At 34.0% G+C, this 27,524-nt stretch overlaps 4 protein-coding genes and 1 pseudogene across 8 annotated transcripts; 4 read left to right on the forward strand and 1 right to left on the reverse strand.

The window, feature by feature from the left end:
* Window positions 1–1,361: 1,361 nt before the first annotated feature.
* Window positions 1,362–3,530, reverse strand: LOC140179112 (uncharacterized). The gene is made up of 3 exons (XM_072217733.1): window positions 3,161–3,530; window positions 2,816–3,052; window positions 1,362–2,041 (listed from the first exon to the last, which is right to left on the reverse strand). The coding sequence occupies exons 1-3, from the start codon at window positions 3,528–3,530 to the stop codon at window positions 1,362–1,364; spliced, it is 1,287 nt and encodes a 428-aa protein (XP_072073834.1).
* Window positions 3,531–8,544: 5,014 nt separating this feature from the next.
* LOC112747906 (monodehydroascorbate reductase-like) lies at window positions 8,545–9,819 on the forward strand (annotated as a pseudogene).
* A 2,988-nt stretch (window positions 9,820–12,807) lies between these two features.
* Window positions 12,808–17,171, forward strand: LOC112749485 (uncharacterized). Of its 4 annotated transcripts, none has more exons than XM_072218604.1 (4): window positions 12,808–13,327; window positions 13,687–14,220; window positions 15,519–15,906; window positions 16,681–17,171. In XM_072218604.1, exons 3-4 carry the CDS (start codon window positions 15,784–15,786, stop codon window positions 17,131–17,133), a joined length of 576 nt encoding a protein of 191 aa, XP_072074705.1. In that variant the 5' UTR covers window positions 12,808–13,327; window positions 13,687–14,220; window positions 15,519–15,783; the 3' UTR covers window positions 17,134–17,171. The 4 variants fall into 4 exon arrangements, with proteins under 4 accessions (XP_072074705.1, XP_025653526.1, XP_029148917.1 ...); XM_029293084.2 differs by having other exon boundaries at window positions 12,820–13,327; window positions 15,687–15,906; XM_029293085.2 differs by having other exon boundaries at window positions 12,844–13,327; window positions 15,693–15,906.
* A 4,612-nt stretch (window positions 17,172–21,783) lies between these two features.
* On the forward strand, window positions 21,784–23,916 carry LOC112749486 (protein WALLS ARE THIN 1). The gene is made up of 6 exons (XM_025797744.2): window positions 21,784–22,382; window positions 22,512–22,574; window positions 22,655–22,771; window positions 22,861–23,263; window positions 23,404–23,555; window positions 23,667–23,916. Exons 1-6 carry the CDS (start codon window positions 22,198–22,200, stop codon window positions 23,839–23,841), a joined length of 1,095 nt encoding a protein of 364 aa, XP_025653529.1. The 5' UTR covers window positions 21,784–22,197; the 3' UTR covers window positions 23,842–23,916.
* Window positions 23,917–25,146: 1,230 nt separating this feature from the next.
* LOC112749487 (protein RTE1-HOMOLOG) lies at window positions 25,147–27,231 on the forward strand. Of its 2 annotated transcripts, none has more exons than XM_025797746.3 (3): window positions 25,147–25,344; window positions 25,869–26,171; window positions 26,690–27,231. In XM_025797746.3, exons 2-3 carry the CDS (start codon window positions 25,899–25,901, stop codon window positions 27,116–27,118), a joined length of 702 nt encoding a protein of 233 aa, XP_025653531.1. In that variant the 5' UTR covers window positions 25,147–25,344; window positions 25,869–25,898; the 3' UTR covers window positions 27,119–27,231. The 2 variants fall into 2 exon arrangements, with proteins under 2 accessions (XP_025653531.1, XP_025653533.1); XM_025797748.3 differs by having other exon boundaries at window positions 25,198–25,344; window positions 25,909–26,171.
* The last annotated feature ends 293 nt before the right edge of the window (window positions 27,232–27,524 follow it).

Raw genomic sequence — 27,524 nt, forward strand, 5'->3', positions numbered from 1 at the left:
TTTGTCAGACCCTGACCGATATTATTTTGGCTGACGAGGTGGGAGACGTGGCCATTGATCAGTACATACAGGTAATGTTGTACTATTTGATTTGTTTGTTGCTTGATATATGTATTGGGGAGCATGTTAATGATCGTTTAGTTTTGTTGCTTTTTCTAAGGTTGTTGGTCTTCGACTTGCCAGTTTGGGGCGTAGCCGAGAAAAAAAAAACATCAGAAAAATTCCCAAGAAAAGTCGGATCCAAAGTTGAAAGAGGAGTTAGATTTGAGAATTGCTAGGATTGCTGAGCTTGAAACTAAGCTCACTGAATTAGAAAAGGAGTTGAAGCTCACAAAAGGAAATTATGCTAAGGAAGTGGAGGATATTAAGAAAAAGGAGGCCGATCTCTCCAGTATGAGTGCTCGTATTATTAAGGTTACGAGTCAGTTGAAGGAGATGGAGAAGAAAAGGCAGGGAGAGATTCTGGATTCTTTTATTGAAGGCTTTAAAAGAGCCTCCCTTCAGGCAAAGTTTCTAGCCCCTGAGGTGGACTTTTCTCAGATGGATCCAGGTAAAATAGTTCAAGACGGGATCATGGTGGAGGATGATGGTGATGCTGAGCAGGAAGATGAAAATGTTGAACAGTAGTTTATATTTTCGCTTTTGAATTTGGCTAATTTAAACTGCAGTAGTTGGTGAATTGATTTGCTCCTTTTTGGGCTTTTGACTGTTTTGGTGTATGCCCTTCCTAAAGGCATTTATATGCTCTGATAATTAGGTAATTTTGATGGCCAATTTGTATTCGTTTCCATTGTCAGATATTTTGAAGTAGGTGCTAATTTTGTACAACTTTAGAGATGCGTTTTGAAATTGTAGTGTTTGAACCTTAATTGAATGGTTGAATGGAGTGATGTATAAAACTGATTGGCTATATCTATGAGAGATATAGATGTACAGATCGGTTTATCTAATTTGATCGGTAATTGTTTTATGATCGGTAAGTCCGAGTATTCGGATTTGGAATAGAATTCGATTATTTGATTGATCTGTGAGGTCTGATAACTCTGATTTTGAACAGAGTTCCGGTATTTGTTTGATCGGCTGGTTCCGATTAATCGGATTCATAATAAAGTTTGCTTAGTTGTTGGATCGGCAAGTTCTGATTGACCGGATTCAGAATAAAGTTTGGCATTGTAATAGCCAAAGTTGCGAAAAGAAGGTAAAGATGCCCATAGTTTAAATAGAATGGATTAAAAGTGTATTGATGGACCTTTGATTACAAAGGTGCAGGTAAGCAAGTCTCGTTAAAACCTCTCCAAGCAAAATCCGTTTTGGGAAAAATCTTGGTAATAGGAAAAAGAGTACTTGCCTGTCCCTAACTTTTAACTGTAGTATAACTTTAAAGACGATACATTCCAAGTATTAGGCAAAGTGTTACCATCTAGGGTTTGTAGTCGGTAAGCCCCGTTACCGATGACTTGTATAACTCGGAAAGGGCCTTTCCAATTGGCTGCTAGCTTGCCGTGGTTTGATGGTTTTCTAACATTTTCGGTTCTTCTGAGCACCAGGTCGTTGACTTGAAAGGACCTTTGGTGAAGTTTCTGGTTGTATCGCCGAGCTATATGTTGCTGCATAGCTCGGTGTGTGATTGTTGTTGAAGATCGGAGTTCTTCGAGGATGTCCAGATCAAATTGGTGAGCTGTATCTATTATAATATGGTCGGCCAACTGGGTGCGGAGTGAAGTCTGAGAGATCTCCACCGGTATCATTGCATCGGAGCCATATACTAGTCGGAAAGGTGTTTCTTTTGTTGTTGAGTGGATGGTGGTGTTATATCCCCATATAATCTCTGAAATTAGTTCGGCCCAGAGGCCTTTGGCGTCGTCTAGTTTCTTCCTTAAGGCATGGAGGATGACTTTATTTGCAGCCTCTGCTAACCCATTTGTTTGTGGGTGTTCGACCGATGAGAATGTTGTTTGACTTTTAACTCCTGAAGGAAGTGAATTTTTTATTGGCAAACTGGCGACCATTATAGGTGATAATGTGTCGAGATATGCCAAATCTGCAGATAATATGTTTCCATACAAAGAAAACCATTGTTGTGAGGTGATTTTTGCTAGAGGTTGTGCCTCTATCCATTTTAAAAAGTAATCAATTGATACTATTAAGAATTTTACCTGTTCTGCCGCTAAAGAGAAGGGGCCGAGGATGTCTAGCCCCCTATCTGTTAAAGGACCAACTTACTTCGGAACTGTGAAGGAGTTCGGTAGGGAGTTGTGTAATCGGACTATGCTTCTGGCAATTGTCACAGCTTTCTATCTTTACTTTGCAATCTTGTTGTAATGTTGGCCAAAAGAAACCAGCCCGGAGGATTTTTGTAGACAGACTTCGGGCACCGAGGTACGTTTCGCAAATTCCTTTATGTCTCGGCAAGTGCAAGGTCGGCTTCTGACCTATTAAGACATTTCAGTAAAGGACGAGAAAATCCTCGGCTATATAGGCAGTTGTTATAAATAGTAAAAAACGAAGCTTGTCGGCAGAACTGCTGAGTATTGTCGACGGTGTCTGGTAAGATTCCTGTTTGAAAGTATTTTATGTAAGGTGCTCGCCAATCTTCGTCCTGTGAGACACTTAAAACTTGTGTGAGATCTATATTTGGCTTGATTAGCGTAGATTGGTAAAAGGAGGAGTTAGTTATTTGGGTACTGGCGATCCTAGACAGAATGTCAGCTCGGCCATTATTCTCCCGAGGTATATGTTGAATTTCACACTTATAAAATTTTGACAGTAATGCTTGAACAGTTGCTAGGTATTTGGATAATAAAAGATCCTTTACCTGGTATTACCTGGTATAAATCGTTTACCTGCTGCACGATGAGCAAGGAATCACAGTATACCTTGAGATCAGTGATGTTTAGATCGGTGGCGAGTTTGAGACTGGCAATGAGTGCTTTGTACTCACTCTGATTGTTGCTTGCTTTGAAGGAAAAGTGTAAAGATTGTTCGATGATGTTACCATTTCTGTCTTCAAGTATGATTCCAGCTCCACACCCTTGTGGATTAGAAGAAACATCTACATATAAAGTTCATTGGGTTGAGTCTTCGGTTGTGTCTGGGACTGTGAATTCGGCTATAAAATCCGCCAAATGTTGAGATTTGATCGACCCTCGTTCCTGATAACGAATATCAAACTCGGAAAGCTCAACCGGCCATTTAACTAGCTGGCCTGCTAACTCTGGTTTTTGAAGGACTTGTTGCAAGGGTTGATCTGTCCGAACATATATGGTATGGCTTTGAAAATATGGCCGAAGTCTTCGTGCCGAAAATGTTAGAGCTAAAGCCAGCTTCTCGATCCTCGGATAGCGAAGTTCGACATTTTGTATAGTCTTACTGACAAAATAGATCAGCAGCTGCTGCTTTTGTCTTTCTGCGATAAGAATAGAACTTATGGCCCAGTCAGTGATAGATAGATATAGATAAAGTGGTTCCCCTTGAAGGGGTGTTTTTAAAACAGGGGGTTTTGAAATGGTTTCTTTTATGGCTGTGAACATTTTTTCACATTCATCAGTCCAGTGAAAAGATTTTTTCTTTTTTAGTGTTTGGAAAAAATAGGAAGATTTGTCGAGATGGCCTTGCTGAGCTAGTCGCTCTAAAAGGTCCTTGGCGATGACACATTCATCGGTGGTGTGTCCGTGCTTCTGGTGAAAAGTACAATATTTCGATTTGTCTGCGCTCCTTGAGTCTAAATAGTTGCCGGCCTTCCATGGGGTTTGATTAATTTGGAATTGAGGATCTCCTTGATAATATTGTCGCGCTTTGTATTGAATTGAGTATATGACTCATAACGGGGAGTCGGCTTGAAGTTCTTCTTGCTATCCCGTGCTTTATCGTCTTCTTTGTACTGTGGTCTCTCGATTTTCCGAGCTTGTCGGAGTATTTCAATGTCAATTTGTCCTTTCGCCTTTTCACGAAACTCGGCCATAGTTTTAGGTTTGGCCACAGCAATAGTTTCCTGGAATTTTTCTGGTCGAAGTCCGCTTTTGATGGCCTGCAATTCGACTTCAGGGTGGAGATCTAGTATACCCATAGCTACCTTTGTGAAGCACGTCATGTAATCTTTTAGGCTTTCATGCTGACCTTGTTTGATCGTGTTCAAGTAATCAGAATCATGCAGGTAGATAGCTGATCCGGCAAAATGATCTTCGAACAGCTTTGACAGGTCGAAAATGAGAAATAGAATCTGTAGGCAAAGAACAAAACCAATCAAGTGCAGGACTGTCTAAATAAGATGGAAAACAACGATATAAAATTTTATCGGATGCACCGTTTAGTATCATTATGGAGGTGAATTTTTTTATGTATTTCTTTGGATCTTCTAACCCGTCATATGGGGTTAAGGTAGTCGGTAGAGTGAACCTCATGGGCAGTACAAAGTTCATCACCTCGGCCGTGAATGGCCCGGGCGAGTTTTTTGGGTCGTCATCTTCGTTCTCTGGCTGAGCTTCTTCATTGTGCTCAGGTTCTTCTTCTTCACGCTGAGCAGTTTTGGAGACGTGCGTCGGTCCAAATTGATGCTCGGCTTCTTCTGTTCGCTCCTGTCGATCATTGTTATTTTCAATCCGAGCATTAGTTAACTCGGCAATCTGGTTTACCATTCGCTGGTTCTCCTCGGCCATGCGCTGGTTAGCTTGTTGCAACTCAGCTACCGTCCGAAGAAGTTCGGCTGGTGTGGGTGGAAGTTGATCAGCCATGGTCGAAGGTGAAAATGCTTGGGCTGATGAATAAAGAAAAGATTATATCTTTGGCCCCACGGTGGGCGCCAATTGTTCTTGTATGGATGACTTGGATATAGCTCGGACTCTAAAAGACAGTGCCGAGTTATTCCTTCAGCGCTGATTGATGACCTTGAGAATTCCAAGCTTTCCGTCCAGGAAGATACCACGTCACAGAGAGTATCAACAAGGGGGGATATACCTGCAAAAGGCACTCCGATGCTTAAGTTAGTATTGTGAATACCATGTGTCTATTTAGGACAAGATATCATACCTTTATAGACTAAAAACAAAGGTCGGTTACATTGTCATTGGTCGTCCGAATTGAAGAGTAGTTATTGGGTTTTAATAAGCGATAACGCTTGATCGGGAGTTTTGATTCTGAGATGCAGTCCATTGAGTCTGGCTGTAATGTGTAACCTCCGAGTTATAGTGCCAAGTTATGATGTTTAATCCGAGTTATGACATCGGATTTGTAACGGCCATATCACAACCAAATCACAATATTTATAAGGTGAAACCCAGCAGATATATTTATATTTATTTTAAAAAAAATTGTTGATTAGTTTTATGTAGGTTATAAATCAAGACATTATAACATTTGATTGTTTTATTAGAATTATTTTAAAATTTTTCTATCAATACTTAATTTGTTATTTTTTAAAATTTAAAATAACAAATCATATTACTTCTTTATTCATGTGTATTTTTTTTATTTTAGGTTCTTTACATATTCAAATTACAACTTTATTATTATGTCTATACTTCAGCATATGTTTGAGGAATATACCAATAAATATCTAACTTTTTCTTTCTCATTCATTTTACTATTTCAACTCTTAGAATTTACAATTATTTTTTACTCTTTTTTATTCTTCCGTAATTATTTATTGACTATCCTGATATTTATACTTATCTTCACATAATATTTTATGTACATGTTGATTCACATAAGATTTTTAATTTTTTAAGTTATTTTTAAAGTATTGTTCATTTTTAAGTGTAACTAAAATTAATAATTTAATATAAATTGATAAATTATTTTACTTTATTAATTAAAATTATGATATAACCGATATTATTTCTCCATTCAACTAATTATAATAATACAAAAAGTTTTTATTTTTTAAAATTTTAGAAAATATGAATGCAATGATCTTTGAATTACATGACATAGGAGTCAAAGATATTTTTTAAATGCATATTGATTGGAACAAAAAAAAGATTGTAAAAATATTGCATAACTAATAGAAAATATGTTGATCATATACATACTAATTTAAATAGCCAAAATAAAATAAAATAAGTAACAAAAAAGATATAAATTTTTACCTTTTATTTTGTGGTACAAAAATAATATATAATAATATAATAAACCGTAATGCTTTGATATAAAAAAAAAGTAACTTTTAAGATAAAATGAAAAGATGTGATATTTTATGCATTAGATAATTTAAAAAATACTTATTATAGAAAAAATTAAAAATATTTTGACGTAAAAAAACTATTTAATAAAATTAAGAGAACAAAAGAGAGAGAGGGGAGATGTTAAAATTTTTTAACTAATAAAAAGAATCACCACCATCAACCTATTAAATTTGAGTAATTTCAAGTGAGAATTAAGAAACAAACACGAATGATAAATTCAAAAGTTTCATATCTTTCTTTATATAGTATTTTACTTTAAGTAATTATTTTTTATGAATAGTATTTAAATGACAAATAAATAGTAAAAAGATTCGCATTAATTATAAAACCTAATGTCATCCTTATAATACGATCGCATTATTTCAAAACATACAAATAAAATAATAAAGTATAATTTAATTAATGTGCACAATAAAACAAACGTAAAACTTATATAATAGCAGTCAAATATGAAAAGTAATGATAACTATTTGTTTTAAGGTATTATATTAAATTGTAACTTAAATTTATAATTATTAGTTAAAATTAATATATTTTGATATTAGTGTTTAGGATTATTAACATTAAAATTTTGATAATTTGAACAAAATTTTTTAATGCTTTTTGTCCTAAATTTTTTATTAATAGAACAATAAAATTACTTAACACTCACGTCAATAAAAAGTTATTATTTTGATGCATCTAAATATTTAAAAGAGACAAAAACGAAATCTTTTAATAGAAAGTCTAGCGGCCAGCACTTTTATTAAAATCTGGCCAGCACTTAACCAGCAAAAGAAAAGTGAGTAATCTCACACCATTAGATAAAATCTCACACCATTGAAAACATCAATGATGACTAATTAATGGCTACAAATCACAAAACTTGCTGGTTTCCTAGCACTCCTCTTCTTTTAATAACACTTTAACAACTCATAAAAATTAACATAATGGATGATTATAGATCAAAGTGATAGATCAGATTGAAAATTGTGATAATTGTACTTAGTGATAATTAATTACAATCGGGTGAAGAAAATGTGGAAGGAGAAAAAAGAAAAAGAAAAAGGAGAACAAGACAATATAACAGTTGCGCTGAGACAATGACAGATATCTATATAAAGAATAATAGTAAGAGAAATAATAGTGTGTGATACAATGAAGGAATATAATAAAAGTATAAATTAATAATTTAAAAAAAATAATAAAATTAAAGATAATTTAATAAATTGAATATAAAATTTAAAATTATTCATGAAGATAAAAAATGCTTTAAATATAATATTTTATATTTGCTTTATAACTCAAATGATATAATCTCCTATTCTCACCTAGAAATTTTGGATTCGAGTCTCAAAATCTTAACTGTTGAAAAAATAAATAAATAAACTTATATAATGTTTATAAATAATTACTTTATAAATATTTATCATTATTTTGTTACACATAATAATAATATAATCAATTTTTTTAATAATTTATTTAATTATTTTTATATTTATTTTTAAATAAAAATTTTTATATTTATTTTTAAATAGTATTTATTTTAAATTTTTAAAATATTTTATTAAATTTATAATTTTAAAAAAATTAATCTATTAAAAACAATAAAAAAACGACTGAACCTGTTAACCCGCTAATTTCATTATATAGTTATTCAATTTGGACACACCCCCGAGCTTACATCCCTTAATTCAAAGGGCCTCTTTCTTTTTGGTCGCAGTGTGTATTTCTAGGAGTAAATATCCATAGTTGTCCTTGAGATTCACGCAAATACCCATAATAATCCCTAAGATCCCGATTTTTCTGTTGTAGTCCTCCAGATAGAGCTCCGAGCACTCAAACTGGTCCCTGACCATATTTCAGGTGATGACTCATCACCGGAGCGCTGACGTGGACTCGAATTGCCACGTGGGAAGGGTCCAAAACGTCGTCGTTTTGGGTTTGGCACCCTTGAAAGCCAAAAACGACGCCGTTTAGGTGTTAGTTAGTACGAAAAACAGTTTTCTCCCCCAACACAAACACTTCACTTCACTCGTCTCTTCTTCTTCTACCCTCTGACTTCTTCTTCATCTCCCCATCAATGGTGTAGCCATATAGGGTTGTATTCGCTGGGTTTAGGAAAATTTGAGAGAAGAAGTAATCCGACCAGAAGTTGTTATCGTTCTTCCCCTCCTTCACCATAAGCACGAGGTTCTGACTTTGTGATCGAACTCAAGGTAACCTTCCTTTTTTCTTACTTTGCATTTTCAATACAGTATTGGTTGATGATATGCAAGTTGTTAGTGTAGTTGAGGTTCTGGAGTTTTGATGTCATTGTAGTATCTAGGGTTTGAAGGCTGCTGGGGTTTGTGGGGTTGCTCTATTTAACCCAAATGAAACAGGAATGAAAGAGGGAGTTGTATGCAGGATTGAAAAATATGTTTTCTTGTGGTGATTAATTTTTTTTAATGCATTAGTAAGCTTTCTATACATTTTGTCTTAATACATGTTCCCTTGTATTTTCTTTTTGTATTTTCTGTAGGTAGCACCTTATGAACGTCCTGCACTAAGCAAGACTTACCTTTTTCCTGAGTGTGAGTTGTGATATTCTCTCTCCCTCTATGTTATAATTCCTGATTTCCATATTTGTGTTGGAAGTGGAGGAGAAAGATTGCTTCCTGAGTGGTACAATGAGAAAGGTGATTATTACATTTGGTTCAGCACAATTATTGGATAGTTTTAAGAACAGCTAGGCTCTCATGCTAAGTGAAAACAAGAGTAAATTAACAAAATGGTCCTTAACAATGATTTTCCAAATACAAATTTAAATATTTGATTGCAGGTATAGAGTTGATTCTTAGCATAGAAAAAGTGAAAGCAGACCTTGCCGCAAAATCTCTGACAAGTGCAGGAGGAGAAACATTCAGTTACCAGATTTTGTTGATTGCAACCAGCTCAACTGTAAGGATCCTTGAGGATATTAGAGGATATGTCTTGCATTGTGCTCATTTCTTCATTTTTCTGGTCTTGCTAATAATTTGTATTTGTTTGCAGGTTATAAGGTTGAGTGATTTTGGTGTTCAAGGAGCTGATGCCAAAAACATCTTTTACTTGAGGGAAGTTGATGATGCTGATAAACTATACGAAGCAATTAAAGCAAAGAAGAATGACAAAGCTGTGGTTGTCGGAGATGGATACATTGGTCTGGAGCTTAGTGCAGCGTTGAGACTCAACAATCTTGATGTTACCATGGTCTACCCAGAGCCTTGGTGTAGTAAGTAGATAGTTATAACTCTTTCTTTTCATGCCATACTATTTTATTTCTTTATATATTTTTAAAGAAGTGCATTATAATATGATGTTGCAGTGCCAAGACTTTTTACATCTGGCATAGCTGCTTTCTACGAGGGATACTATGCGAAAAAGGGGGTCAATATTATTAAAGGAACAGTTGCTGTTGGATTTCCTTTTAAATTTTAAATCAAGCTTGTCATGATTTCAACCCACCATTAAGGTGAAAGAAGTCAAACTAAAGGATGGCAGGGTCCTAGAAGCTGATATCATTGTTGTTGGTGTTGGAGGAAGGCCACAAACAACCTTATTCAAGGGACAGATTGAAGAAGAGAAGGGTAGAATCAAGGTTGAAGAAGAACTGAAGATTTTAGATACAGTTACTTAGGAGTTTTGTTTTGTGTTATTAGTCTTTTTCATCGTACAATGACTAGATCGTGAATTGTGATCCAAAGGCATTTTTTATATGCCTTGGCCTTGCTTTTGATGAAACTACAGAGTGCAGCATAATGGTTTCTAGGCTGCCTTTTACCTTCATCTTTTGTTCTTTTTTTATAAACAATGGAATTTATGTTAATATACTATGCTTTGTGGTTTACCATTCAAGCAGCAGTTTTTTTATTTTTTTCATAAATAATAGAATTTATCTTAACAATAGTTTTATAGTTAATAGCATTTTTCATTCTATCAAGAAGCAGTTTTTTTGATAAACAATGGAGCTTATCTTTACAACAGTTTCATAGTTAACAACATTCTTCATTCCATCAAGAAGCATTTTTTTACATTTGATGCTAACAGAGAATCCTAAACCACCAACTAATTTATCATTTACAATACAGGATCACCAACAACACTATCAATACAAACACAGCTAACACTAACATCTGGGTAATCAATTTTTGCATTTGGACATCCTCCTCCAACCTTCAAAGCCTCCAATCAAAGTTCATCTTCACTTCATCCCCACACAATTCTGAATTCTCAACTTGTTCCTCACTCACAGAATCTGCCCACACAAAAAGTCCACAACATCTCTTCCCACTTGTCTGTAACCAAAAAAGGATCAAAGTTCAGAGAGGAACAACACAAGAACAGTCAGGGGAGGAGAATCATAACAACACAAGTAATTATTCTAACCCATATTATAGTTGGGGCAGCCATAAAACGGTTTGTTCGGATTCAAATCTGTGCCAGACCATCTGAGGACCGGCCTGCAGCCATAGCCGCACCATTCTGGCGGGACCAATCTTCTGTTCTTCGTTTGCGTTCTAGTCCGGTTCCAGCTAGATGGGGAACGAACAGAGCTTCCACCTGCAGTGCTACCACCACCACCCATTATCAACATGAGTAGCTGCCCCAGGTGGAACTATGTGAGAATATGAAGAAGTGTATGAAAGAAGAAGAAGAAGAGATGAACAAGATGAAGGGATGAAGTATCTGAGAATTTGGGGATTTAAGGTTACATATAGTACGAGGGACTAATATGGGTACAAATTACAAATTAGCCAGCTCAGCTAGCCGTTGGGAGCCCTCCAGCGTGGCAATCAGAGGCCACATCAGCGCTCCGGTGATGAGTCATCACCTGAAATATGGCCAGGGACCAGTTTGAGGGCTCGGAGCTCTATCTGGAGGACTACAATGAGGAAATCAGGATCTTAGGGATTACTATGAGTATTTGCGTGAATCTCAGGGACAACTATGGGTATTTACTCGTATTTCTAGTCTATTTTCCAAGCTTTCATTCCCTCCTGTTGCTAGTCGTGATCTGCAGCTAGTTGCACTTGTTCCACAATCTGGTTATAAACTTATAATTTCAATTTTATCGTTAAACCTAGATGTCATCAAACTATAAAAAAGTGTTAAACATTCTAAATTAGTAAATTAACGAGAAAATTTAAAAATATCCTAAAATTAGAATTAAACTCTAAAATAGTCATTGAAATTAACGTCATGCATTAAAATTGTTCTTGAGATTCTAATTGTACTAATCACGTTCGTGAGATTGAAAAAAATGCACTATATTAGTCTCTGACCTATTTTCCATTAACGACGTGATGACATGGCATGATGACGTGAACTGTAAGTGACACGTGTCACTTCATGATTTGGCCACGTGTAATGGTATGATGATGTAGTGACCAGTGACACGTGGCATGCTGACGTGGATGGTTGTGCCACATGTCACAATCCACGTATCTGTTTGTGCCAAGTGTCGTAACAGTATTCGTCCACGTGTCATCAATTATGTCATCATTGTATATGCACTAAATTAGTCCCTCACTTTGCATTAAGTGACTCATTTTAGTCCCTGAAATTGAATGTCGTGCACCAAACTAGTCCCTTCACCAATTTTTTCTCATTTTTTTAAATTTAAAATTTTAATATCTTAGATACACTAATTTCAATTCTATTTTTCATATATCGTTTAAATACAAATGCTTTCATAAAAATTTTTAAGATTTTACTTTTTAGTTTTAATTATATAATTTTTTTAATAATTTAACATTGGTAAATTTTGTAATATATAAATATGTTATTATAAAAAAATAATTATATGATTGATTAGACACATTTTTTTCTTATGAAATACATGTTTTCGTTATATGTAAATGACCTAGATTGAAGGCACTTCAAGCACCCTCACTACCATCTTTGACCTCTGCAGTCTAGACGAAAGAGGTCGGAGATGGTAATGAGGGAAGTTTGAAATGCCTTCACGTCAACTCCAAGACGGCGGTTATTAGGGGTATCCGCAAGAAAAAAAATATTTTATAAAAGTACTGAGAGAGGTCGGAGATGGTAGTGAAGTTGCTTGAAAAGCCTTCACGTTAACTTTAAGTCGGCGGTTAGAGTATTCGCAAGAGAAAAAATATTTTATAAAAACACTTTTATTTAAAGAACATGTAAAAAAATATAATTGAAATTAATGCATTAAAAAATATTGAGAATTTTGAATTTATAAAAAAAATGAGAAAAAACTGGTGAAGGGACTAGTTTGGTGCGCGACATTCAATTTTAGGAACTAAAATGAGTCACTTAATGCAAAGTGATGGACTAATTTGATGCATATACAACGATGACATGTGGACGAATACTGTTACGAAACGTAGCACAAACGGACATGTGGCCAAATAACATTGTGATACGTGGCACAACTATCCACGTCAGCATGCCACGTGTCACTGGTCACCACATCATTATATCATTATGCGTGGCCAAATCATGAAGTGACACGTGTTACTCACAGTCCACGTCATCATACCATGTTATCACGTCGTTAATGAAAAATAAATTAGGGATTAAATAAAAAATAGGTCAGGACTAATATGATACACTTTTTTCATTCTCAAGACTTAATTGTTACCATTAGAATCTCAAAAAGGATTTTAGTGCACCACGCCAATGTATCATCTTGGGTTTAGCTCCCTAAAACTATCACTCTTCATTCTTTATTTTCGTACCAAAAAAAACCTGGCAGAATCTAAAGCCCCCCACCCCATCACACCACAGACACACAGGCAGAACTGGGAGCTCGCCTAGTCGCCTCGGTTCACCGACACTGCATGCTCGCTGCCGTCGCTGCGCCTCTCGCTGGATCTTCCGCGTCGTGTGCTCCTCTCTCCTCCGTCTGAGCTCGGCTGCTGCGTGTCTCTCGCCTCCGCGTCTGCTCGGGCTGTGCTTCCTGCTCGTGTTGCCGCCGTGCCTCCCTCGCCTATCTCCCTCCTCACGTCTCTGCTCTGACTTTGCTTCCTGCCCGCGTCTCACCGCCTCTCCTCCGTCTATGTGGTGGTTGTTGCTGCTCGTCCCTCGTCGTCCGTGCCTCCGTGGTTGTTGCTTTCTGCACGCTGTCGTGCGTCATCTACTTTCTGGAATCGATTCTGCCTCTGCAACAACAGGTAACCATTTTTATTTTTTTTTTCAGTTATTCTAATATTTTATATGCTATATTAATTTTAAGTAGTTGATTCATTGATCTTATTGCTGTTAATTTTATTGTTGATTGGTTTATGATGCTGATTAGAATATGATCGTGGTCTAAATATTGAATTGGTTTATGAATTTGTTTATGCATATCAATATGCAGTGGTTTTGCTGATTATGAATATGCTGAGGTTTTGTTGATTTTTGAATTGGTTTATGAATATGTATATGTTGATTATGAATATGTAGTGGTTTTTTGTTGATTGTTGCTGGCTGCTGCTATAACGATTCTGATCGTTTTTTTTTTCTAATACCTGAAACTGTGTCGTTTCAGACGCCCCCTCCCCTTTCCCTTTGGATGAAACCCTAATGCCCAAATGCCAAATCTGAGACTCTGACTCTGAGAGTCTGAGTGGAACCCCCCCTAACCCAGCCAGTCTCTGTGCTCTCTCTGCCTCTCCCCCTCACCTCGTCACTCTCTCGTCTCTTCCCTCACCTCGACAGCCGTCACTCTCAGTCTCTCACGGCCTCACCTCGTGGCTCTCTCAGTCTCTCACCTTGTCCCCTCACCTCTGTCGTCGTCGCGGTCCCGTGCCCCTGCCCTCACTTCGCCGGCGGCAGAAGCAGACGGAACCGCATCTGGTCCCTTAGGTGGTGGTGGTGGTCGTCTTCTTGCTTCTCACGGTCTCTGTCTCGCACCTGGTCTCGACCTCTCCCTTCCCTGCGCTCTTCGTCGCTGGTAGCAGAGGCAACAGATCCCGGTGGGCTGGTCTTCGTTGTCGTCTTCTTGCTTCGAGCCTTGCCGTCAGCTTCTCCCTCGCCATCAGCTTCTCCCTCGCCATCAGCTTCCTTCGTGCAACCCGATTTGGTGAGTTCTCCTGTTCTTTGTGTTTCAATTTTGTTGCTGCATCACTGCACTTTGATTTTGTTGCCAAAATAATTTGTTGCTGAAAGTGTTGATTGTGTTGCTGAAATTTGTTACTGATTATCATGAACCTTGAATTTGTTGGTGAGTTTTCCCTGTTCTTTATGTTTCAATTTTCTTGTTTTTTTGTTGCTGCCTGAAAGTTATCATAGTTTAAGTTTTTGTTGCTGCTTGAAAGTTATCATAGTTATCATAGCTGAATTTGTTGCTAGAACTCTAGAAATAGAATTTGTTGTTAGTAAGTTGAATTTGACGCTGAACATATCATAAATGTGGTTGTTGCTGGAAGTAGAATTTGTTGCTGGATAACTGAGTTGAGTTGAATTTGTTAATGAACCTTGTTGTGTTGTTTAAAAAATGCTAAATCTTTTGTTGCTGTATGTTTAGGGATAAGAGATAAGAGTATTGGTCAATAACAAAATCAGTTTGGTGCAGTTAGTTAGGGTTTGTTATTCTGATATATGATCTTTCTCTTTTCCAACTCTGTTATAAATGAAGCTCTTGCATCCCTCTAAGAGGTGTGTAGAATTGATGGAAGAATAAGATGAAGTTAATTCAGTTCACTAGTTTCTTTTACCTCTCTCTCCAAACTCTTCTTTCTTTGTTTTTGATGTTATGCATAATGCAGTGTTTCTTATGGAAGATATAGATGCATATCAAAATGAGGAAAATGTTGATCAAGCTTCAAATTTATCCTATGAAGATATAGATGTCGATTTTAATTTTTAAGATCACTTGGACTTGATTTATCGATTGTGTTATCTTTTGCTTGCTCTTGTTTATTTAAATGGAGAAAGCATTTTGTACTAGAAACTAGTTTATTATCTCTTTTTACATCATTAGTTATGCCTAAAAATTAATTTTTGATTATTATTATTATGTGTGTTCAGACTTGCATTTTAAGTTTTAATACGTAATTTTAATTTTATTTATATAATTTATATTTTTTTAAATTATGACCGGGTCAACCGGGTGAATTAGTGACCTACCGGTTGAACCAATGACCGATCATATGACCGGGTTGATTGCCGGTTCGGTTCTGATAACTTTGCTTTATGATTGTTATTCTTATTGTGTCAAATTAAAATATTATTGTAGTAGTACTGACTAATTTTATGTCTATTTTCGTATTAGTTATTTTTAGAATTTGAGACTTAATTGTTGTTAAAATGTTAGTAAAGACATGTATTTCAAATTTTAATTTTAAGTTTTTGACTATTTTATATTTTTATTTAAATAAGATCGGGTCAATCAGTTCAATTAGTGACCCATTGGTTGAACCAGAGACCCAGTAGCCTGACCGGTTCGATCACTGGGTCGGTTCTGACAACTATGATTTCATCACATTTGGTGTCTTTTCAATGCGAATATTTAAAGCACATGTTGACAAATGAGGCCAATTCCTATAGCTACAGGAAAGCAAACAAAAGCATCAAGAAGAAGGATATAGTGACACGTGTAGCTCCATTCTGGATTTTAAGGAGATAAAAAAAAGAGTCAAGTCTGATGAATATGTTGAAGCAAGCAGTCGGAAGAATTTGGAAAAGCAGCAGTGGTTATGCTTCAGAAGGAGGAACAAAAATTTTGGCTTGGAGTTATGTTCCTTCATTCTATTTCCACAATACACAAGTAAACTCTCTTCTGCCTATCATAACTCCTTTTTTGTTTTCTTTCTGGGGGAAAATATTTGCTGGAATTTGAATTATTTATTCATTTAGAATAGCAGAAATCGGCTGAGTGACATGAAGTTGCAAACAGAGTTGAGTGGAACTGTGGAACTGAGAGACAGTGGAACTTGAATTTTTCAAAAATAAGGTGTCAATAACAAAAAGTTTCTAGATTTTCTAAGTTTTGGAGAGTGAAGCTATGGTGTATTGCCTATCATGAAGTTAGAGAGATCTCAGTTGTATAATCAAAATAGGAATTTCAGAGTGTTCTCGCATCATTCTTGGCAAATAGAGATACTATCGATAGTGTGAACTCACAAGGGCATGATTAATTGTGGTTAACTCAGTTTGTTTCCATATTGAGGCCACTTTTTCCTCGATTATTTCTGTCATTTGTATACTTCATGTAAAGCACTTGTTTCACAAATTCATTCATTCTACATGTAAGTCTATTTGTCTAGTGATTTTTACACTCTTTATTGCAGAATTGTGCATTTCATCAGGGAGGGTGAACAATTTGTAGTATGTGTGTGTGTGTGTGTGTGTATATATATATAGTTACCATACCAGTCAGATGAGTTGGTTTTAATCATATTCGATGTTGAAATCAAAACTCAAAAAGACGACATTGGAAATCAATAGCTCTCTGATGAAGATATAGTTCTCAAAATTATGAACTAAGAAAATATATGAAGTAAAAAAAAAATCTCATTTCAGTTCACTTGTTTTTTCCCAGGCTCATACAGCACCTAGAAGCTTTTTCGGTGTTGAGGATTTCCTTGATGATGACAACAGCAAACCTTACACTTACCAGAAAGGGAAGAAATCAAAGAATCCAGATAAACATGTATCATTCAAACAAAGAACTGTTGCATACATGGAGCCTTTTACTCTTGATGTGTTCATCTCAAAGCGTTTTGTGTCGGCTTCGCTCACCCATAGAGTGACAAGCAAACAGGTTGCAGTTTCTGGTACCAACTCCAAGGACATAAAAGCTGTTCTTAAATCTCGTTCAGACATACCAGCTTGCATAGCAATTGGAAGGATTTTGGCCGAAAGAGCAAGAGAAGCTGATGTCTACACTGCCTCTTATACTCCAAGGGATAGGGATAAATTTGAAGGGAAAATCAGAGCTGTAGTTCAATCACTTATTGATAATGGGATTGATGTCAAGGTTTATCTTGATTGAGTTATTAACATCTATTTGAGCAAAACTTGCCAACTAAATTATTGAGATTTTAGTTAGCGGAGGTATAAATATTTTTTTGTGTTTGAAAAATAGAAAAGATCACGTGTTTTTGAAAGCATGTAAGAGGAAGTTTTTTAAAGTTGTCGGTGTTTATTAAAATTAAAAGATCTAATATAATTTTATATATTGATAAATATTTAAATTTGTTTTTGTATTTATGTCTATACAGTTTTTTTAAATTTTAAAAATTATTTTATCAAATATAACTGTTGCTATTTGTATTTATTGAAAATTATTTTTAATTTTGTTTATCAAATATAAATGTTATAATTTTTAAAAAGTAAAACCGTTATCAAATAAGAGAATAACTTTCTTATGTGTTTTAAACTTTCATAATATGTCTATATATAATTATTGAGATTATAGTTACTTATCAAAATATCAAAATACTTATCTTGAAATTGAGTTTTATGAATATGAATTTGAATTATACGAATTTATCTCAATTGATGTGATTCATGTTAGGCCAGTAATTTACTGGTAACATTGAGATTCTTAAATTTTTTTTATAAAATGTGATTTTTTATTATACACTCTTTAAATAGGACCCAAAAAAATGTAAAAAAATATTAAATAATAAAAAATTATACTTATAAAAAAAATTAAGAAAATTTATTTCTATAAAATTGTGAGGTTGTTAGACATGTAAATGAATTTAAAAAAATGAATAATTGCATATTACGGAATTAATTTCACATAGTAATCCATATAACTAGCTTTCATAAAGTTTAAAGCCTTATAATTATGGAAATGTTGGTTTATCTAATAATTAACGTCAAGAAGTTATTAATTCAAAATTTTATTGGCAACATAAAGGTGCCAATTCATTTAATTTTTTATATGATGATTTTAGTAAATCTTAATTATGTGCTTGGTTTTGAATTAAGATATTAATTTTTGTATATTGTTAGTCTAAAAGATTTTTATATAGTCATATCAAATAATTCTATATGTAAAACTTAAAAAAGAAATAAGAATTAAGTCTAACACAACAATACAAGATATATTTTATTTTTATTCTTTTAAAAGCATATTCATAATAAAAAAGTTCACATAAATAATTTATATTCAACAAAAAGCTCTTAATAAAATTGCTGTAGAAAATGTGTGAAAGTTTATTTATTTAGCTCACGAATGTACGGAAGAAAATTTTTAATAATAAATTTTTATCGTTAAGAGTAATATTAGAACTTAAATTTAGACGCCAATTGATCTTATATATTTTTTAGGTACCTAAAGTATATTAAAAGAGTATGATAATAATTTGAAGAGAAAAATTAGTTTGTGTAAATTTAATTTAAACTATTTTATTTTTATTCTTTAAAAATATATCCAAATAAAAAAAAATCTGCAACAATAATTTACATCCAATAAAAAAATTTTAAATAAGATTGTGAAAAAATAGATAGAAATTTTGTTATTTAACGTAATTGACAAAAGTTACGTGAATGTGAGTCAATGAGACAAGAGAAAACTGTAATAAGAGAGAAGATGAGGTAGTAGAAGTTTTTTAACATGAAATAACTGACCTATAGTAGGATATATTATTTGAAAGGACAAAATTAGGGCTGCACATGAATCAGATCAGATCGGATATAGTCTAAAATTCTATCCGATTCGCACTGCATGGATCGGATCGGATCGGATATCGGGTATATCCGCATAATTAAAAAAAATGTTTTCAAATTCCATTTGGTTGTTTTTACAAAAAAAAAAAAAAATCATTTTTCACCTGTTTAAGCATATTTAATTCTAAAATATTATCAATAAAAGTTCTCTTGAATAACAAAAAAAATAATAACATAAGATTTAAGTTTAATTATTCTAAGTCGAAGTACAACATAAAAAATAAAAAACAAGATATCATAAAATTCATAAAACAACACACTAAAATTCATATCACATTAGAGTTTATTTTCTTAAACTATGCTATTTATATGTGATGTGCCGATATGCGGATTTGTGGATCGGATCCACGGATATCACTGTCAAATCCACAATCCGATCCTACCATAGTGCGGATCCGATCCGATGGCTCTGCAGATATCGGATACGGATAATTACCGTGGATATGTAGACATTATCCGATCCATGTGCAACCCTAGACAAAATTAAAACATAATTTTAAACACCAAAACATATTTTGTTATTATATATTATTATAGATAAGGTCACATTCTTTATATTTTATTAACCTTTTTATTTTTAATTTTTAACTAAAAAATTTGTCAAATAAAAAAGAAAAACGCATCACATTTTAAATATTACCAAAATTATATAATCATTATAAGCAATAGTTCAACTTGTAAAAATATCGTCAATCATTAGTTGAATTCAACCTAATTTCGAGATGTACATCAATACAAATTTTTAGTCATGTGGTATGATGCATGGACATTGACATGGACATGAGATATGACACGATACGGGACATGTTGAGTAAATTTTAAAAGAGTAAAGTATTATTTTTGTACTCAATGTTTGAAGTAAGTCCTATTTATATTCCTAACGTTTAAATCGTCCTATTTGAATCCTTAACGTTTATAAAAGTGATTCAATGTTATCCTACTATCAATTATACTAACAAATCAGATTATATTTTTAAATTATTCTCACTTGAATGTATTCATTCTCAATTAGGTCTTACTTGGATGTATTCGATTTTGATATTATATCCACTATTTGTGTTTAGATTCAATTATGTCCCTAGAAAAGTGAATTATGTAAATGTTGTAGGAATTAGTTTCAACATTTGATGAGCTATTTTTCGGAGTAGATCATCGATTCTATTCCAGACATTTGTATTCTAACTTCAAGAAGAGATTTTTAAAATTCAAATTAAAGCGCTCATGATTGAATCACTTTTACAAACGTTAGGGATACAAATAGGACGATTTAAACGTTAGGGACACAAATAAAATTTACTCCAAACATTGGAGACAAAAACGATACTTTACTCATTTTAAAATTTTATAAGATACGGGATACACATATATATAAAATATAAAGTATATTTTAGATAAATCGTAATAATATTTTGATATTTTATTGATATTAAAATATAAATTAATTTTTTTTATTATTTTTAATGTCTTATTTTAATTATATAAAGTATTTAAAATATTTTTTATTTTAATAAATAATAATATATTATATCTAAATTTATTTCAAGAATATATGTTAAAAATAAGATCGGACACGCTGACACGTGATGGTATTTATGTGTGTCCAAGCGTGTTCAGAGAAGAATTTTTTTATTTTTTATTAAGATACGATTGGACATAGCAGACACGCGTATCAGACGAGTGCCGGTGAGTGTCGTGTCCAAAATGTGTCTGACACGCAGACACGACAACTCATCAAAGTGTCCGTTCATAAGTCATGTGTTACCGACTAAAAATACTACTTAAAAATCAAATAATTCAATTATCAAAATCAATTATTATATATTTTTTTATATAAATATATGTATTGTCTAATTTATTTGTAATATATATTTTATATTCTAACATATTTACAACTAATTTTAATAACTACTTTTATTATTTTAATATACATTTAGCATGGTTGCTACTTGCTAGTTATTGGCTCTCTTTAGTCTTTATGATTGAATCAAATGTGCAAATCGGTAGGGGTGGCAAAGCGGGCCGGCCCGCCCCAACCTGCCCCGTCCCGCTTAGGCCCGTCATATAAACGGGGCGGATCGGTCCGCCCCGCCAACTAAAATGAGTTTAAAATGCTAGCCCGCCCCGTTTTATGGCGGATTGGCGGGTTGGCGGATTAGCCCGCTTTTTTTTTTAAAAAAAAATAAAATTTATTAAAATTAACCAAAAAATAATAATTAAAAAATCAAATACAAATAAAAAATAGTCAAATTATAATATAATTTTTTTATTATATTTTTTTAAATTTTTAACTTCAATAAAATTGTTCAAAATAATATTTGTCAATAGAATCGTCTTTATTTTAAAAAATAAGTCACATAATTTGAGCATATATACAAAATTGTAAAATAAAATAAATAAAGTTAATAACTAAAAGAAGAATAAAAACAAAAAATGAAAAAAAGTGTTTAAAAATTCTATAATTATTAATTTTATAATAATAATCACACTTTTATTTAATAAAAAAAATAAAAAATAAAAATCTTCGGCCCGGCGGACCGGCCCGCCCCGCCTCGCCAAAACCCGCCAATTTGGCGATGCGGGTTTGTCGGGCTTTTTTAATTTGGCGGGCTCCAAATCCTAGCCCAACCTGCCTTTTTTAGCGGGTTTAGCGGATCGACCTGACGGGCTCGACCCGTTTTGCCACCCCTACAAATCAGCAGAAGGACAAGCCAATGAAGCCATGTAGACTGCTGTAGCCACACCCAGAACACTAGATAGAACACTAGAACACTAGCTTTCTAATATATATTTTTTTAAATACTACTATATATATATATTATAAAGGTATTTAAATATAATTTGTGTCAACTATCAAATAGTTCTAACAAGTAATTTTCTTATACAAATAAAAAAGAGAACACAATAAAACAAAATTCGTGTAACTTTTTACTCCATAAAAGTAAAACCTCCTATCAACTCAAATATTGAATATTTCGACAACTTTCAATTAGAGACAAGAAACAAAAAACAATTTGATTAATATAAGACACAGACTAGAATACTAGATAAAGACAAGAAAGACAAGTTGACAATCACATGCCAGTAGATTGCTAGCACTAGATATGAATCCATGAACATATTTTAATTTGGAAACACAAATTTCATTCCAGATGGTAAAGAGCAAGTTGGGAAGTCCACATATATTTCGTTTTTCCTTATTTGGGTAGATGAATCACTGTGACCCAGATGAGAATATCACCCTTTCCCTTCATCTTGGTCAACCAGTTCTAGATATGAAACCTACCACAACCACAAGACCATCAATAACACTGAACTCTCACTCCTTCTCATCCTAAATCAAGCATCTGCACTGCTTCTCTTTGAGGATCTGAAAGCAATGAATATGGTGCCTGAGAGAGCTAAGCTACACTTAGCCTTAACCTTCCTACAATTTTGTCATGCTGGACATCATATAATAGTGAGAATTGCTCTCAACATGGGTTTAAGCAAGCTAATCTTCCCAGTATATAGAAACATTACCGCCCTCGTTCTTCTGGCTCCTCTTGCTTATTTTTCAGAGAAGTATTTAGTTTAATTAGCATAATACTCAATAGCTTATATGAACTACTGTTGTATTTTCTCTTCTTCAAATGGTCAACTATCTTACTCCCTTTATATTGTTTTCATCTTCTTGTTTTCAATCTTTACAAGGAAAGACAGGCCACTGCTAACCGGTTATTATATGATGCAATTTTTCCTACTTGGACTAGTTGGGTAAGATCTCTTTATCTATAAATTGGCAACACATATTTGAGTAGTGTGATTCTAAGATCAAAAACTTCTGACTCTGGCAGAATAACAATAAAAGAAGGATGTTACCTAGTGGGTCTAGATAACACATCGCCCACGTTTGCATCTGCTATGCAAAACTCAGTTCCAGCCTTAACTTTTCTGATGGCTGCAGTACTAAGGCAAGTTACAACCCTTAACCCTCTTAAGCTTGAAAACCTGTGATGAATAATTACAAACATGTTTGTTCAACTAAATATGTGAAGTGCAGATATGAGAGTGTGCACTTGAATAGGCTAGATGGTTTTGCTAAGGTTCTTGGAGTAGTTGCTTCTGTTGGAGGAGCATCAATCATCACTCTTTACAAGGGACCTACCATCTATGCTCCATATTCAACATTGAATCATAAACAATCATTGTCTATGTTGGGGGATGCCACAGGAAAGAACTGGAACTTGGGTTGCATCTGTCTCTTTGGTCACTGCTTATGTTGGTCTGCTTGGATTGTAATGCAAGCATCTGTTCTCAAAAAGTACTCTGCCCCACTCTCAGTTTCTGCCTTTACTTGCTTCTTTGGTATCCTGCAATTTGCAACAATCGCAGCGTTTTTCGAGAGAGATTACAAGGCCTGGCAATTCAATTCTAGTAGTGAAATCTACAGTGTCTTGTATGCGGTTAGTAAATCAAACCGTGTACTCAATCAATATGCACCTTGCATTACCATTTTCAAGACAACTATTCTTTTTTTTTTAGCTAATGATGAAAGTTCTTAATTTAACTTTAACTGTTTTTTCATTGGTTTTGTTTGTATTAGGGACTAGTGAGTTCAGGGATAGCAGCAGCAATACAGATATGGGCTATTGCTAAGGGAGGACCAGTGTTTGCTTCAATTTATCTACCTTTACAGACATTAATGGTAGCCTTGATGGCATCCATTCTTTTAGGGGAAGAATTCTTCTTGGGAGGGTCAGTTATTATAATCCATGCAGATTTTATTTCATGTTGTTTCCTTCAAATAACAAACCTTGCCTATGGTTTATGCTCTGAAAAATTTTGTCTTTCAATTTTGTGGTGTAGGATTATTGGAGCTTTATTGATTATAACAGGCTTATACCTTGTTGTGTGGGGAAAAAGTGAAGAAACAAAATATGGCAAAGAGGTCATAGCCCCTATGGAGTCCAAGAATCATGGTGAAGGAATTTGTGACAATGCTTCCATCATCCAACCTTTGATTCTTACCCAAAACACTTAGAATTTTACATGGGAAAGAATATAAATCCACAAGGAAAACTGTAATTGTTTCATTTAGTGAAACCAAATTTTACAATGTGTCTTTCTTACAGTCATAGTATACCATAAATATAATCACCTCTTATTAATAATAATATAATATAACTATTGATATGGATAATGTATTAATAGAATAGAACCCAATATCAGTAACTCAGATGATTGATTCATATATGTTAATTGAACTATATACATGGACTAATGGCAGATGAACTATCTATAGCAACATTTTCCACCAGTTTTTGACATGCAAAAGAAGGGGCATGTGGCATATATGCTCTCTCTTGTTCATGTTCCCAGTTTTCTACAACGAGTTATCTGTGCAACCCAATTCAATAATTTCTATCAGTGTCAACATTATTAGAGTTAAAATAATCCATCTTTTGGTGCTTAATCCATCATGTTTAAGAGCAATGGTATTGATCAGTCTTAACTCTCATTCACCTAAATTCTTTGTAACACTGCATAGTCTCAGGCTCTGGGATCTCCTAAACATGAGAAAATCTTCCTCAAGAGTCAAGACGATGGTAAACAACAATGTCAATATCGTTGAAGTATATAGCAAAATTGGAAATTTCATTATGTATACCATTTATTATGTACGCAAATAATAATAATAATAATAATAATAATAATAATAATAATAATAATAATAATAATTCATTTGATTGATAAATATGAATTTTAAAGTACAAGGGGTTTTGTTAAGTTTGCTTAACATTGAAAGTTTAAGTTTTTAAAATAATACATATATTAAAAATAAAAAAAAGTCTTTCATTAAAAGCCTTTTACAAATAATAAACACCTTATTTAGACGCACTTTTCGCTACACACAATTTTAAATTGTTTTCAACTTTCTAAAAGAAAATAAAATGCATTCCCGTACGTGCATTTTAGATTATATTTTGTATATGGTAAAAACTCATGTGCAGTAGATTATATTTTGTATATGATAAAAACTGATGTGCAGTCAACTTTACGTAAAGTTGATAAATAAGAGTCGTTAAAGGAATTGAATAATTCAACTAAATTTTTATTTAACCGCTCTCAATTATCAACTTCAGATAAAGTTGACTGCACTTGAATCTATATCTTTGTGTAAATAATTTTTTAAGATTTTATTTCTATACATGATGAATATAAGAAAAATAGAAAATTTTACACAAATAATTATATATTTCTAAAAAATATATTGATCGTCCTATTAGTCAATAATCCATTAATATTAAACTACTTTACATATATAAAGAGAAAAAGATATCGTTAAAAAATAAAAATAAAAAAATTGTCTAAAGAAAAAAGAAAAAGAAAAGAAGCATGAAGAGAAGAGAAAAGGAGTTTGACGTTGATTACGGTTTACACAGTTATGGCTGAAGGTGAGAAGATAGAGAAGAAGCAAACTCTGAGATTGTAGGAAGCTGCACACTGCACACTTACACTCCTTCCTTTCAATCTCAATTCTCAGGTTATTCATTTCTCATTTGATCCGATCTCTCTCTTATCTCTTTCTGCTTCAACTAGGGTTTGTAATTCCATCATGGATCGCAGACATTATTTAGATGCAACCAAATTCGATCTAATGGTTTCAAATTCCATATCCATATACGCTTACATGGTATAGCATACTTAGCGCGCTACATCAACATTCTCGTTGTTTCAAGTAGCCAAATCCTTTTATCCTAGAAGCTTTATTTTCTTGTTAATTTAATTTCTGCCCCTCTGTTCAGAAAAAAATTATATGGTTGTCTAGAAAATTGAATTAGCTACGTTTGGAATGCCCATTTCATGTATGAAAGTATCTTAGCTTTGGGATTAGAAAAAAAGGTGATTGCTTACCTTTCTGCAAAGGGAATGACTGAATTACATCATTGATTCGCTTAATTCATGCAAATATTTATACCAACTTACTTATTGTTTCGCTTGATTATAAATTCAGACTTCAAAAAAATTCAAATCATGTGTAAAACCTACTTATATTGTTGTTTATAGGCAACTCAGTAATTTTCTCCCAATTCTGCAATGGAAGCAGAGTTGGATCCTGAGCAGCAGCAGCATATGATGCATGGAAGTTTTCCCCAAACTATGCAAATTGACCCTAGAAGGGCTCGGTTCCCATGCTCCATCGTGTGGTCACCGCTTCCTGTGATATCGTGGTTCATCCCTTGCATCGGTCACATTGGCATCTGCAGAGAGGATGGGGTCATTTTGGATTTTGCAGGGCCTAATTATGTGTGTGTGGACAATTTCGCATTTGGATCTGCCACTCGGTATTTTCAAATAAGCAGAGATAAGGTATATGCTATTCTTTGTCTTTCTTTTTGGGAAGACTGCACAGTGCACAGCACTGCGTGGTAAACCGGCTCTACGATAGTTCATGGTTTATTTCACCCTTAGTAAATGCATATTTGCTGAAAAGAAAGTCCATTGTTGCTGTAGGCAGGACAAATAGAGAGATGGGAAGGCATGTTTGGATTTCAATTTGAAGTTCTAAAACCATAGTTCAGGCAAGAGTTTTCAAATGAGGAGTATTCACCCAAATTATGCTTTGAAACCATTCAAACAGAAAATCAATGCTAAAATCAATACACGATATACCATGAAACTTTGCTTCTTTGCGAGATGACTCCAAGTAAATTGCTTTTTGTGCTTTTGGTTTTACACACCATGTTGGGATTTACACTAGAGGGACCCTTTTGACTGATAAGATTCTATAATGAACTATGAAATTATTAATCCGTCCAACTTGTTTAGGCAGTTGTTTCCTTCTCCTGATTTGTTTCTCTAATTTTGTTTATAATAACTGCCAACAGTGTTCCATCCCTCTATGCCAATCTCCAGAGAGTGGTGAGGAAGACTACTTGCAGGGTGAAAATGGAGGAGGAAGAGAATTGAGGACTTGGGATGATGCTTTGCTGAAGAGCACACAAGAATTCCAACATCGATCTTACAGTCTCTTTACATGCAACTGCCACTCATTTGTTGCCAATAATCTAAATAGGTTGGGCTTCTTGTCTCGTGGATGGAATGTGGTGACCCTTGCAATTTTCATTCTGTTCAGGGGACGTTGGGTCAGCACAGCATCTATGCTGAGATCTGTCTTACCATTTATTTTTGTATTTTCTATTGGAGTCATTTTGGGGGGCTTCACCTTCCTAAAATATTGGTTCCTATTCACTTCTGCACTCATTGGTTGGTTCATTATTGGTACATACTGTTTCAAGAATCTGATTCAGTTGTAGTAGGTGTTTACATTGTCTGGAACCTGTTCCACTTTGTATGAAACTGTAGTGCATTCCGAGTTTGTGATACATAGCAATATAGCATCTAATATCTATATATCATTTAGATGACACTCGTTGGTGTTGTTGTCATAGACATGTTGATTGAATAGGACTCCTTATGTATGCAATGTCAAGTTGGTAGTTTGTGCTGTTAAGGGGCGTGTAGCAGTTTCATGTTCCTTTGTTGACGATTTGATTGAAGATTGAGCAAGATATTATGGATTTCAAAATTTATTTTGTTTAAAGTTTGTGTGTCAATTGTCAAACTAGAGCAGGGGAAAATACTTTTCAGAATATACTAATATCCCTTTTGAACATTGTTAATTTGTTATTGAGGAAGTGATATTCGCTTGTCAAATTGAGA

This window comes from Arachis hypogaea, chromosome 15, assembly GCF_003086295.3.
Source record: "Arachis hypogaea cultivar Tifrunner chromosome 15, arahy.Tifrunner.gnm2.J5K5, whole genome shotgun sequence".
Lineage (NCBI taxonomy): Eukaryota > Viridiplantae > Streptophyta > Magnoliopsida > Fabales > Fabaceae > Arachis > Arachis hypogaea.

Excerpts from the sequence above, each read along its gene's own strand:
- LOC140179112 (XM_072217733.1), bottom strand. The coding sequence starts at position 3,530 with ATGTTCACAGCCATAAAAGAAACCATTTCAAAACCCCCTGTTTTAAAA. Across the intron at positions 3,053-3,160 it reads GCTTTCCGAGTTTGATATTC|ATGTTTCTTCTAATCCACAA; the intron begins GTTATCAGGAAC and ends CTTTATATGTAG. Across the intron at positions 2,042-2,815 it reads TTTATACCAGGTAATACCAG|ATTTGGCATATCTCGACACA; the intron begins GTAAAGGATCTT and ends TATTATCTGCAG.
- LOC112749485 (XM_072218604.1), top strand. The coding sequence starts at position 15,784 with ATGAATATGTTGAAGCAAGCAGTCGGAAGAATTTGGAAAAGCAGCAGT. Across the intron at positions 15,907-16,680 it reads TCTATTTCCACAATACACAA|GCTCATACAGCACCTAGAAG; the intron begins GTAAACTCTCTT and ends GTTTTTTCCCAG.
- LOC112749486 (XM_025797744.2), top strand. The coding sequence starts at position 22,198 with ATGAATATGGTGCCTGAGAGAGCTAAGCTACACTTAGCCTTAACCTTC. Across the intron at positions 22,383-22,511 it reads CTTGCTTATTTTTCAGAGAA|GAAAGACAGGCCACTGCTAA; the intron begins GTATTTAGTTTA and ends AATCTTTACAAG. Across the intron at positions 22,772-22,860 it reads CTGATGGCTGCAGTACTAAG|ATATGAGAGTGTGCACTTGA; the intron begins GCAAGTTACAAC and ends TGTGAAGTGCAG.
- LOC112749487 (XM_025797746.3), top strand. The coding sequence starts at position 25,899 with ATGGAAGCAGAGTTGGATCCTGAGCAGCAGCAGCATATGATGCATGGA. Across the intron at positions 26,172-26,689 it reads TTCAAATAAGCAGAGATAAG|TGTTCCATCCCTCTATGCCA; the intron begins GTATATGCTATT and ends AACTGCCAACAG.